General features: G+C 43.0%; 1 protein-coding gene across 1 annotated transcript in view; it reads right to left on the reverse strand.

Annotated features, from left to right (window-relative positions):
* The window catches only part of itga4 (integrin alpha 4), a 40,894-nt gene that overhangs the window by 12,780 nt on the left and 13,874 nt on the right, over window positions 1–14,240 (reverse strand). The window contains exons 8-12 of the mRNA XM_084478152.1: window positions 12,765–12,827; window positions 12,184–12,339; window positions 9,308–9,416; window positions 7,253–7,347; window positions 2,782–2,872 (exon numbers count right to left, since the gene is read on the reverse strand). Of these exons, the coding sequence (XP_084334278.1) occupies window positions 2,782–2,872; window positions 7,253–7,347; window positions 9,308–9,416; window positions 12,184–12,339; window positions 12,765–12,827 (514 nt within the window). The remainder of the gene's footprint in view (window positions 1–2,781; window positions 2,873–7,252; window positions 7,348–9,307; window positions 9,417–12,183; window positions 12,340–12,764; window positions 12,828–14,240) is intronic.

Below are 14,240 nucleotides of genomic sequence, written 5' to 3' on the forward strand. Positions count from 1 at the left end.
GCTATTGAGTTGTTGCAATACTGCCTTCTGCTGGACGCTCTCATCTATTCCAGCAGTGATGTGCCGTGTGTGGAAGGGAGCAAGGCGGGAACGTTCTAGAACGGAGCTGAATGTGGGAAAGGGGAAAATCCCTTGCGGTGCATAAAAGGTTAACCCAGTAATGTACCGGGAACTATGTGAGAAAGGGAATTTAGAAATACATCGCAACAGAGAGAGAGAGAGAGAGAGAGAGAGAGAGAGAGAGAGAGAGAGAGAGAGAGAGAGAGAGAGAGAGAGAGAGAGATAGAGAGAGAGAGAGAGAGAGAGAGAGAGAGAGAGAGAGAGAGAGAGAGCATTGATAGCGATGTATTTTAGCATTAATATCATTGCAGCATAGCTAGCATTGATAGCTGGATAGCTTTTTGGATTAGCATTGACAGTGTTGTGAGATAGCATCAATAGCGTTGTGGGATTGAGGGCTAGCTTGAATAGCCCTGTGAGGCACTTCTGTGAACACTAGATCAGCGGTTCTCAAACTATGGTACGCATACCACTGGTGGTACGTGATGCGCTATTAAGTGGTACGCAAAATAGTTTCCAAAAAATCATTAATTACTACATACATACATACATACATGTTTCCCATACATAGACCAATGTGTGGCGCAGTGCCACAGATTCAACAACGAGCGCCAACAACGAGCGCCACAGATTCAACAACGAGCGCCTCCACTATGTGTGGAGTGCGTACCAAACACCATCTCCTGATACTCAAATGAGTAACTCACTAAAAAAGTTATGTGCACCCCTGGTTATAATGTAAGCATTATAAGATTCTACAGAGTCTCACTCCGGCCAAAAACCAAAAGTTGCCAACCCTGCAGGGGGGCACCACACATTGCTACCTGGGGGGTATTCCATCAAAGTCGCTAACGAAAGCGGCGATTAGTTGATTAAGCCTGGTTAGAACTAGCGCCAACTTCCACTTGAGACTAAAGCCGTTCCATCAACGCAGTTCAGCCGCGCATTGCTCAGGTTAGTTCAAACCAGGCTCACATTATCGTGGATTACGCGCGTTCACGAGATATGTAACCAGCCCAGAACCGTGAATGTCGAATCATGGATCAAATGTCCGAAAAGGACAGAGCGGGATCTTTTCCAGCGGCGAACAGAAGCTGCTTGTGGAGGTCTATGAGGAGTACACGCATATAATAACTCAAAAAGGGAACACTGTAACCATTAATAGAAACAGGGAGGCTGCCTGGCACAAAAATCGGCGATCTGTTGAATGCATAAGTAGTATTAAGCGTAACATATTTTAATTTAATATTGACCATGGATTTAAAAGCAGGGAGATAGTCTCGAGTTAACGTGTCAGACTTGTACCCGGTCGTCCGGGGTTCTATCCCCACGCAAGTAGGCTAATAGTAATATAGGAAGCATTACTAGAGAAATCAAATAACTTTTCATGCCATTTATTTTCCATTTCTTTGAATATTCTTAATTAGGTAATTAATCAAATTAATACAATTAATAAAGGGAATTACAAAATGAAGCCAACGCCAAGAATACTACACATTAGAACTCGGGTCGCACGTATCACAGGGCAAGTGCTAGACCATTCACCCAGCCGCTGATTACTGATAACGCGATAATACATAGATTTGTGTAAAAATGTGTTGAACAAATAGCCACAGTAATAATAGATAGCAATTCATTGAATTATTTCATTTGCGTCATTTAATCTTAGACCCTTAGTGAAAATATACGCTGTTTGTACTTCATATATGTACATTTATGACAAAATTGTGAGGACTGGGCTTGGCGGAACCTTCTGATGGTACAATTGTTGCTGACAGATGGATTTCTCTGAAACACCTCTCAAGTTAGCCTGACACCCTGCTCCCGACCAGGTTAGTTTGGTTGGATAAATTGCCATGGTTACTTAGCGGAGATTCCCTTAAGTGACGTTCATGGAACGCAACTCCAGCTGAAAGAAGCCCGGCTTTATGTTTAGCTTGATGGTTGTTTGGTCGGATAAGTTGCCATGGTTACTTAGCGGAGATTCCCTTAAGCCACATTAATGGAACGCAACTCTAGCTGAAAGAAGCCAGGCTAAGCAAAATAAGCCCGGCTTTGGGTTTAGCTTGGTTGATGGAATAGCCCCCTGGTCTGTGGGAAACACTGTCAACAACAACAAAAAAAACATAATAATATCAAGTTTTGCCTTTCCTGTAATATTTTTGTTTCAATATCAGCTGACCACATCACATCAGTGCGAGAAAGTCTTGTCTTCACTTTCCATCATAAAAACAAAATACAGAAGCAGGTTTGATGCTGAGCCACACCTGAGACTGAAGCTGACCTCAATGTATCCAGACATCGCAGGACTGTGTTTGCAGAAGCAGGCGCGCCCGTCTCATGAGGCTTATGGAAGTTCAGTTATCAGCGGGCTGGCCAACTTTCAATATTATTTGTATTTAGCCTTAAATTTTCAAACAGGTTGTTGGTACACAGTTGTTATTCTTAATGTTCTCACTTGTTGTGTGCGTGTGTCTCTGTGTCTGTTCTAGTGCTACCACTTTGTACAGCTGACCACAGTTGACAATAAATAATATATTTTTTAAGACTAAATGTGCCTCCGGCGTGAACTGTGTGTGGCAGAATAGGGCCGCAGTCCTACGCTACTGTAGTTTGTTATATTTTATAACATTGTTCCTAATGATGGTACTTGGGGAGACAAATATTTTCTGAGGTGGTACACAGTATAAAAAGTTTGAGAACCACTGCACTAGATATTACCTTGGTAACCATTGTTATCAATATCCACACCGGAGGTCAGTGATTGGCCAAACATCATGAGGTCATGACCCACATCAGCTCCGGAGATCCTCTGGGACAGGAAGGAGTTAGGAGAGGAGAGGAAGGAGTTAGGAGAGGAGAGGAAGGGGTTAGGAGAGGAGAGGAGAAGAAGGGGTTTGGAGAGGAGAGGAAGGAGGTAGGAGAGGAAGGGTTTGTACAGTCAGACCAGGATTGTTGAACATTACCTTTAATTTGTGGGTTTTGTAATGTACTGTGTGTTTCTGTGATGGTAGGATGTGTGTGTGTGTGTGTGTGTGTGTGTCTATGTATGTATGTAATGCATGTTGTTGTGTGCCCGTGGGCCACACGTTGACGCACCGAGCCCTAAGCCTCCCGCTGCCCAATCAAGGGCAGGACATCCGCTTTTAATCCAGACAATATATGAACTCTGTTGAATTGCTGAACTGTTGTAACTACTGATCTGCTGTATCTAAACTGATGTATTGCTGATCTGCTGTTTCAACAATAAGTGTACTGACTACCTCAAAGAAAAGCGGAACCATCATGACCATCTGTTCATAAAAAAGACCATAGCCATATGTGAAAAACATCGAACTGCTGAAATGTTGTAACTGCTGATCCGCTGTTTCGACGCTAAGTATACCGATGGCCTCCAAAGAAAACGGGAACAATCGTGCACATCTGCTCATGGAAAAAAAACAGACTTTCAGCGGCACTACCATATATGAGCAGGCCTTCCGAATCTAGTGCTGTCATCATGTGGAAAATATCGAGATGTTAAATTGATGAACTGCTGAGTCAGCAAAAAATGTACCAAAAGGCCTCAGAAAAAACAGGAACCTCCATACCCCTCTGCCTCTGATTAAAACTGAACTGTATCATAACTACGCATGCGCCTGCCTTTGCACGCACAAGTCAGCTGGCGACTGGTATATATAGAGCGCACCCAGGACCCTCTCGGCAGCACTTCTTCTCCTGCCTTCTTTTACTCACTGACCCACGGGGTCTGATGGAGTCACTCGTTGAATCTATCGGACCCCGAGGACTGCTTCTTCCTCTCCTTCCCTTTGTCCCCCTGCTAGCTTATTGAGGCAGCCTCTACGGAGAACTTTAGCTACAAGGATCCCCCCTTATCTTATCTGGTGTCTGGTTTATTGAGAGAGCACCCACGCAGGACCAAGCTGCGACTAACGGGAATACTTCTCATTAGTTTATTCTTTTTTGGGTTTACTGAGCCAGCACCCACGCAGGACCAAGCTGCGACTAACGGGATCACTTCTCTTATATCTAGACTTACTTGTATTGTTTATAGATCTGTATTATTGATTGATAATTGCTTGTATGGTTTATTGTAACACTGCTCATGCAGTCTAAACAGACTCAATTGTTGACTATAATAGACATGCAAAGACAGGAGCGGGACTTCCGGGGCGGGCGCAACAAGATGGCAGCATAAACTCAATCACTCTCCTGATCAATTAACTTAAAACTCCACTAAAACTCGAAATAGTTAGTCAAAAGAAACAAACATCACATAGAATGAGTGGAGCTAAAAGCAAGAAAGTTACAGGGAAACCTAAAAATGACGGGACAAATGAAAAGAGCATGAACGATGGAAAATCCACTGCGGAGAGGATGGAAGCTGACCACGAGGAAGATGGACTCACTACAGCAAAAGCGATCCAAAACCTAACTAAAAGCATACACGATATGAAAAGCGAACTCAAGCAAGAATTGTCTGACTTTAAGAACGACTTCAGAAATGACATAATACAAGAATTCAATAACTTCAGAATGGAGATAAATCAGAAATTGACGGATGTCAGCGGGGATGTTACTACCCACGGCACAAGGTTAACTGAAGCCGAGGAGCGGGTGGAGGAGCTAGAGACGGCCAACACGGAGTTAAAAGATACTCTGCTCTGTGCTCTGAAACAACAGAAAACTCTCCAGGCTAAACTAACAGACATGGAAGGACACTCGCGCCGTAACAATATCCGAATATACGGATTGAAAGAGGGCACGGAGGGAACTTCAATGTTACCGTTCATCACAAACTTTCTGACCACTCAATTGGACCTCGGTGAGGACGTGGATTTACAAATTCAACGAGCACACCGATCACTCGGGCCTAAACCCCGAGATGAAGCGATCTCAAGATCCATCCTGATTAACTTCCAGAGGTACGACACCAAGGAGAAGATAGTGGGGGAAAGTGATTATATTTGCACACGACTTCCCTGCGGAGGTGAACAATAAACTTAAGGAATACAAAGACATTAAGAAGATTCTCAAAGAAAAACAAATACGCTTCCAAACACCATATCCTGCCAAAATGAAAATCACTGGGAAAACGGACCCCGCCTCTACAACAACGCAACTGAAGCAGCTGAGGATATGCGTACGAGAGGCTATCCTGTGGACCCGCCGAGGACGACTGAAGCGGATTGGGAACGGAGGCTCACACAAGGCGTCCACTGGAGCAGAACGGGCCGAGATCTTCCTGCGCGGACGGCTCAGCGAATTTCAACGATAGCAAGTATAGTGAGGTTTCGCTCCTACTACACCATTCAACGTTATTATATATATATATCGGTTTGATTATATTTGAATGGCCCACTCTCCTGTTATCTTATTTTATTTCGTTGCTATATGACACCCCAAACTATATTTACTAAGGGAAAATAGATCTGATCAGGAAGAGACCTAGAATGACATTCGGGGGAAACCGGAGCTTTGCTTCTCGCAAAGAGGGAGCCCCTACATGGACGTGTAGGACTGTTTGTGACAGGGCAAGGTAAGACCCTGAAGTTGGAAGTCGATGTTGCACTTGTTCTAAAAGTGCCTATTATTTGTTTTTGTCATTGTTCATTTGTTCATATTGTCGGCACATATAACTACTGTCATGGGGTACAGACACTTTAAAGTAGCTTCTTGGAATGTGAATGGTTTGAATAATCCAGTTAAAAGGAGTAGAGTAATGGCTAAGATGAGAAGGGAGAAACCTCAGATCATATTTCTACAGGAAACCCATCTATCTAAAGATGAACATGAAAAACTAAAGCAGTTTGGGTAAGAACACATTTTATAGCTCCTTTAAGACAGGCCACAAAAGAGGTGTAGCGGTATTATTACATAATTCCCTAAATTTTGAATTAGTAAAGGAGATTAGGAATAGTGAGGGCAGATATATTTTAGTGCAAGGTAGAATAGAAAATAACATGACCACTCTTATCTCTGTTTATCTACCTCCACAAAGTGATCCAAAACTAATGAAGACAGTTCTCTAGCTCATAGCCTCAGAGTCACAAGGTACATTAATCTGTGCTGGAGATTTTAACAAACAATACAAAATATTAGATCCCAAGACAGGACGAATGTATAACGATTTGGATGAAATTGATGCTGCATTCCGGACATATTACAAGACGTTATACTCTCAACCAAAACAAGATAACAAGGAGAATATAAAAGTTTTTCTGAACTCATTGCATTTGAATTTATCCTCAATTGGAGAATTGAGGGCAGCAATCCCTGCCTCTGCACGATAGGTGAGTGGTGCATGACACAAACAGGGTTGATGGTGACTGGTCCGGAGAGTGAGGCAATATAAAGAGGTTCAGACTTGTTCCCCGCTTCGTGGCCCACAGGGTGGTAAGGTGGTAAGAGACACCCCAGAGTTCCATCGAAACGCGTGTAGCCTAAATTTAGCTTAACCTCGTAGGGGCTTAAACGAGTGACCTGTGTTGGACGCATAGACCAGAGTCTCCCTCCACCAAGCTTAGCCGACGATCTCTAACACGTACAAAGAGGGCCGGCACAGGTTAAGCCCCGGGGCCGAAGAGAAACCAGTATAGGGTACCCCCCTCCTAGACGTCAGGAGAGGTCTTCCCACCTAGTGAGACTGTAGGTTCTCCCACAGCCCTCATACTATAAAAACCATTATAGGTTGGAACACTCGACAATGTATATATGTATGCATGTTATATACACTGTATGTGGATGTATGGATGTATGCATGTGTACATACACTATTGCCTCTATTGCCGTTTATGCCAAAGCTGTGCATGTGCACAGATTCCCCCATAGGGCACAGAAAGTTATATTCTATGTATGTTTGTATATCTGGGGTGTGTCTTTGTGTGTCTGTATGTAATTCATTGTGTGTGTCTGTTTGTGCATATTTGTGTGTAATGAATTGTTTGTGTGTCTATGTGTGTTTGTCTGTGTTTATGTGTAATGAATTGTGCGTTTGTCTGTTTTTGTATGTGTGTGTATAATGAATTGTGTGTAGGTATGTCTCTGTGTGTGTGTGTATGTGCGTATTTGTGTGTAATGATAGTGTGTGTGTGTGTGTGTGTGTGTGTGTTTGTGTGTAATGATTGTGTGTGTGTCTGAGTGTGTGTTTGTGCGTGCTTGTGTGAAATGAATGGTGTGTGTGTTGGTTTACTTGAGAGTACTGCTGGGAGATTCCATCTCTCCCGCCGTTGTAGATGTAGACGGCCCCCCGCAGGTCTGCCTCCTGGGGGGCACCAACCGCCACGTCTACACACACACACACACACACACACACACACACACACACACACATAGGCGTTCAGCTGTTATGTGGGGTCTGATAAGGCTGATTAGTGGGGTATGTGTGGGCGAGAGAAGGAGATAAGAGGGGCTGAGAGGAGCAGGGATGCAGTTGGCTGCTCACTGTGTTGGGCGGGAGGGGGAGGGTTTGGGGACATAGAGAGTAAGATCTGTGTAAACAGAGGAAGAGGTTCTGGCTGCCCAGCACGTTTTGATGAGCCGGCGGTCAGCTGTGTTCCTCTAGAACCGTCTGCCTGTCTGTCTGCACAACTTTCTCTGACACCGGGTCAACTTTTGCTTTTGTTTTGTATAAGGAAGGAGTTACTGTCAAATACTTACTGCACAAGTCACAGAGTATGACGGGTCAAGCACTTTAACATGTTTGTTCACCTTGTGTCCTCCCCCATAGAAGGCCTCCTATATGCCTGAGCTGCTCTCTCTGGGCTCATGACTCTGCTCAGTCCTGCAGGCTGCAGGGACAAGTGGTTGTTGTTTTGTTGCGGTTCCATTTTTCCGCCCAGTCAGTCCAGTTTCCGTTTGATTAGTCATATGTACGTTAACACAGGATCAACAGGACAATGAAACCAGCTGAGGAGGTCAGCTCTTTTGAGCCGGCTCTCTCGGTGAGCAGCTTCCTCAGCCGGCTCAGGAGACACAGCTGCTGGCTGGCGTCTCCGTCACACGTCCGTCTGTCCAGGAGAGGTCTTCTGGGAGGGGCACGATGAGGAACTCGGAGCTGCTGACCTTTCACCCTCAGCATCACCAGTGGATGAAGAGGTGTGATTGAGATGGTTGAAGCTTCAAACCTCTCTAACTGTTCACCTTCTGATTGGTTTGAAGAGCGCAGCCGCGCCGTCCTGGCGTCCCAGCCTCACAGCGGTTTGCCACGGAGTAGATTTAGGGTTGGGAACCCAGTCCCAATCCCGATTCATGTATTTACGTCACTGGTATATGTCTAAACATATACTCTTCAATTGAACCTTTTCTTTATCTGTATTATTTTGGTGTATTGTTGGTTGGCATACCGGCGTACCGTGAACTATGGACCCTGTAGCTAACCAATACTGTACCAATACATGTACAGTTTTACTTAATAACCCTTACTATAATGTTGTTCTTTACGGTCGGTGGTTAAAACACATAAAGATTGAGCCTTGAAACGCCCTTCCCTCTTGTCTGGATTTTAGCCGGCAAATCAACATTCAACTGCAGGACACGATGATAGTGCCAGCGATCTGCCCCTTCTGTAGACAACATAGAGCAATTATCAATTATCTTCTGATTTATTTTATAATACCTAGACCTAGGTTTGTTCATATTTAAGAACAATAGATATGTGCCTCTATGTCCTTAGTCCAGGAAATGATAGCCAACTAGCCACTATCTACAATTTAATAAAACATAATAAACGAAGTATTTCCACTGTATCAAACTCGTAGCGAATTGTGAATTCAAGGTAGGTATCTGAACGACACTTTAGCTACCATCACACATAACGCTTAGTCTAGTTAATTTGGGAAGGAGAGAGAAAAGGAGAGGAAAGGAGAGGAGAGATGAGGAGAGGAGGGAAGAGGAGGAGGGGAGAGGAGTAGAGGAGAGAGGAGGGGATAGGAGGAGGGGAGAGGAGAGATGAGAGGAGGAGGGGGAGAGGAGATGAGAGAGGAGGGGGAGAGGGGGATAGAGAGGAGAGGAGGAGAGAGAGGAGGGAGAGGAGAGGAGAAAGGATGAGGGGGAGAGGAGGATAGAGAGGAGAGGAGGGGAGAGGAGAGGAGAGAGGAGGAGGAGAGGAGCAGCCTTGAACAAACTTAAACATCCTGTCAGTGGTAGACTTCCTATCTGGAATCTGACTTCCTGTGTCCTGTCCTCTATCACACTTCCTGTTCAGGGTTGAATGGCTTCCATGTATGTCGCTGAAATGGGTGGTTACCATGGTAACCGTCATGGTCGATGTCCCCCAGGTCAGCAATGGTCTCTCCAAAGCGAGCAGCGTATGAGCCTCCCCCAGCTAGCTGGAAGCTAGCCTCCAGCATGCTAGCCTGCACACAGAAACACATCAGAAACATACAGAGGAATCAACAGAGCTTCTGAAAATAGGAGTTTGTCCAGGCAGGTCTGCAGGCTACTAACATAAAGTTCTAATACTTTGCCTGCGAGACTGCGCTGTGTCTCTTTCCTTTGGTATAAGCAATATCACTACAACCACTACATGTTGTTCCCTGTTGAACAGGTCAGAGGTCTTTAAATGCAGGTTTATCATCTCTTTAGGTGCTTTAACCCTTGAATGGTTGAGCTGATTAAAGGACCTGATAAAGCACTATGTATGCTGTGTTTACACGCCTAGGAAAAAATACACACCTGAACCCTCAGAACTCGTCTGTCGTTATGCATAATTATGACTAATTTTAGGTGATTTTAATGCACATGTACTGTATGTTGCCTCCTGATTTTCTTGACCTTATTGAATCCATATTGAATCTGTCAGTCCATCAATCATCTTATTTTTACTTACGGTAGTTTTACTCATGACTCTGTTACTACGCTACTTTGGATATTAGGATTTCTGACACCAAACCAAATGTTTCTAATTCCCCCAAGCTAAACCTTTGACGCTTTCAAGTTGAGATGATTGTAAACCAACGCTCTGCTGCTCTGCTGCTCCCTTCATCAGAACAGACTTTGACTTTCTCTCCAACACAGAATATAGAGCAGCTGGTTAAATGTTGGATTAACTCTGCTAGACCGTTCTGTAAAAAAAATAAGAAAAAAAAGGTTGGATTCCCAGCCATGGCTAGATGACCACACTCACAGGTTGAAGAGAAATAGTGCTGAGAGGAAGGCTACTAAACAGCCTCATGCTACCCTCTGAAGGTCTGATGTTGGCCTCAGAATACTGTCTAGGATAAGACCTTTGTCTCTTGACAATGAGGTCATGACTGGAGAGTCCAGCCCATTAGTCATGTGGGAGCCCTTATCCAGTGGCTTTACTGACGTGTTCAAACGGGAGGATTTCCTGTCTTTCCTTAAACAGAAAGTAACACAGTGACACAGTGACATTATATGCCAGACTCCTCCTTCACCGATCTGTTCTCATCTATTGGGATTGTTTCTACATCCCAGGATATTTCCTCTCCAGCCTAAAGCCTGAATAGTCCAGGCAAAGTAGCGTTTTACGACAAATGTAAAAATTTTGCAGCTTAGATAATTTCTATGAGGTGTCCAAGAAATCCTAGTTGAGGAAATTCGAGGAAATCAATCCAAGATGTGTGCCAGTAAGGCCAGGCAACAATACACCCCAATGGGGATATTTTTTTCCTTTACTCCTATCAAAATGAAACTTTAGACAATGAAAGTATCCATGAAAGTTTCTTTGAAAATAAATGTTAATATGCAAATGAGCTATACACTAATCGAATATGCCCAAAATACACCCAAAAGTCACTTTTTTTGTTTATTACAAGTTTCTTTTGAAATGAATTTGAATATGCACATGAGTTCCACACTTATTGAATATGTCCTAATTTGCATAGGCAGAAACACCATTCATATGTATGACAAATACCCAATCTTCATCCAATCATCCTACTGCCAATGGGTGATGGCAATGCTGCTTTTAGACTGCGGCCTCTAACCTGAAAACTGCCTGGCTTGGTAGTACTTGCCAGGGGTATAACCCCCGCCCATACAGTCTTCAGGGTCACGGAGGAACACGCTAACCGTTAAGAGTAGCGTATGTGTGTGCGCGAGAATGGCAGTGTGTGTGTGAGAGACGTCAGTGAGTGAGTGGACGAGCGAGGAGAGTGAGCGGTAACGTGTGTCAGTTTAGTGAAGTCATGAACGAGTCTGTTTGTGTCTGTGAAAAACGTGTACTGTAAAGTTAGTGAAACTAAGAATACAGTACCCAGCCTGTCAAGAATCGGTGGCCGCTTCATTCCGTATATATCCGTACCATATTCCGACCTAATGTAGACTGAAGCGTCATCAACACGCCCACTCAACTGGTGTGAAATGCCGACATCCTACTGCTCATTCACATATAAGGTAATTAGCATTTCCGCCGGCATTTCAGTCTTTTTTCAGGAGGTCCAACGTCAGGATATGTCATTCACATATACGGCCCATCGGGAGAATAGCGGGAGAATAGACGGTTGTACGTCCATGTGAAAGCAGCTTATGTCACATGTATGTATGTTACCTGTATGTATGTATGTTACCTGTTTGTATGTCACCTGTATGTACAGTATGTTACCTGTATGTATGTCACCTGTATATACAGCATGTTACCTGTAGGTATGTATGTTACCTGTATGTATGTTACCTGTATGTATGTCACCTGTATGTATGTTACCTGTATGTATGTCACTTGTATGTATGTCACCTGTATGTATGTATGTTACCTGTATGTATGTCACCTGTATGTATGTCACCTGTATGTATGTCACCTGTATGTATGTATGTATGTCACCTGTATGTATGTCACCTGTATGTATGTCAACTGTATGTATGTTACCTGTATGTATGTATGTATGTTACCTGTATGTATGTATGTCACCTGTATGTATGTATGTCACCTGTATGTATGTTACCTGTATGTATGTTGTATGTCACTTGTATGTATGTCACCTGTATGTATGTATGTTACCTGTATGTATGTTACCTGTATGTATGTCACTTGTATGTATGTCACCTGTATGTATGTCACCTGTATGTATGTTACCTGTATGTATGTCACCTGTATGTATGTATGTATGTCACCTGTATGTATGTCACCTGTATGTATGTCAACTGTCCTCTCCAATGTCTTACCTGTCCCTGGTTGATGTAGACATGGACTCTACCCTCCTCCCTAGCAACGCCTGTTGCCATGGTACTTGTTGTCATGGGAGCACCAACCAGCAGGTCTGAGAGTCCGTCTCCATTGAGATCCACTGCACACACACTGGCCCCAAAGTAAGAGCCCAGCTACACACACACACACACACACACACACACACACACACACACACACACACACACACACACACACACACACACACACAGAAGCATAGAGTATTTGATGACATATTTGATGAATTAACACCTGGCCTTAACATGCGTTTTGGACATTCTGAAATTAATTAAATATTGCCAGAATCACTCATTCCCTCCCTCCCTCCCTCCCTCCCTCCACACCTGCTTCACTCCCTCCTCCCTCCTTCCTCCCTCCACACCTGCTTGTGGCGGGTGAAAATAGATAAAGGAGAGGATACCTTAACTTAATAAATAAAGAGAGGATACCTTAACTTAATAGATAAAGAGATAAAGGAGAGGATACCTTAACTTAATAGATAAAGAGATAAAGAGAGGATACCTTAACTTAATAGATAAAGAGATAAAGGATAGGATACCTTAACTCCAGAGATGGCTGTGAGGATCCTCAGCATATTGTCATCCACTGTGAAGATGAACACCTGGAAACAACACACACACACACACACACACACACACACACACACACACACACACACACACACATATATATACACATACACAAATACATATACATATATATATATATATATATATATATATATATATATATATATATATATACATACTACATATAATACTATGATACCACATATAATACTACAATACTACCATGATACCACATACAATACTACATATAATATTACAATACTACATATGATACCACATGCAAAACTACATATATACTACAATAGTACACATAATAATATATCGCTACATATAATCAGGGCAGTTGCTAGGAATTCTGGGCCCCCTGAAAGAATATCGGAGTGGGCCCCTCTACCCCATTCATTGCCACCTTAAATGTTCTTGTTTTTCAGTGTTCTTGACGGTGCCTGGTGTAATACACCCAATTTGTTTCCTTTTTTACATTTAACGACTTAACAAGTGTATTATTATGTAAATTATGTAATATTAATTGTCTTATTCTCATTTCCCTGATTTGCAACACGTTATTACACCTCTGATTGCAAATACATTTTCAATTAACCACTCAACAAATAAGTGTGGGTATTTTATTGTATTTAACAATCAAGCACTGATATGCAAAAAACAAAGTGTCCTGGCTCAAGATAGTCCACAGGTAAATATGTAGCGTTTAACTTAAATGTGCAAGTGAAACAAAGAGCACATGGAATACGTTGTTGTAAAACAAATATGAAAAACAACAACAAGCCTCATCTAATCTCAATTAAAGTTTAAATTGGATTGTTTGTTCACTGTAAGTCTCATCGCTCACTCACTTCCGCTGAGGAAGAACCATGGGAAGACCCAGGCACGTGCACACATAGGGCCCTAGGGGTGCTTGAGCCCCTGCCCTTTTTTATGGAAGCATATATGTAGCAAAATTCAAATGGCAATGCAATTTGCAATTAGCAATTCAATAAGTCATTGCATTATGTAATTGTCAATTCATCATGCAATTTAATAATGTAATTTGAAAATACAAAGTGTATTTTAATATGCAAAGTGACAATTAAATCCTCAATTCAATTTAAAAAAGTTATAACAATAAAAAGCGCCCCCGTAATTGGAATTCACTTTGCCACGCTCTGTGTGTTGCAAAATTCAAATGACATTTCAATCCGCAAAACGCTTTGCAAAACGCTTTGCAAAAGATTTTGCAATCTTATCAGCGGATCGTGTGTGGGCGGGAGTCGGGACCGTCACTTCCTCATAATTTCCTTGTTTATGTTTGTATGTGTCAGCAATGGAGGAGATTGTCGCTACGCTCCGAAGTTTGGCAGATGATGTGCTGTGCAATCGTGTTGAAGACACAGATGCAGTTGATAGAGTGCGTGCTCTGGGAGATAGGGTATTACAAGGAAATTACG

Source organism: Micromesistius poutassou (assembly GCF_964030765.1).
Source record: "Micromesistius poutassou genome assembly, chromosome: 14".
NCBI classification, from domain to species: Eukaryota; Metazoa; Chordata; class Actinopteri; order Gadiformes; family Gadidae; genus Micromesistius; species Micromesistius poutassou.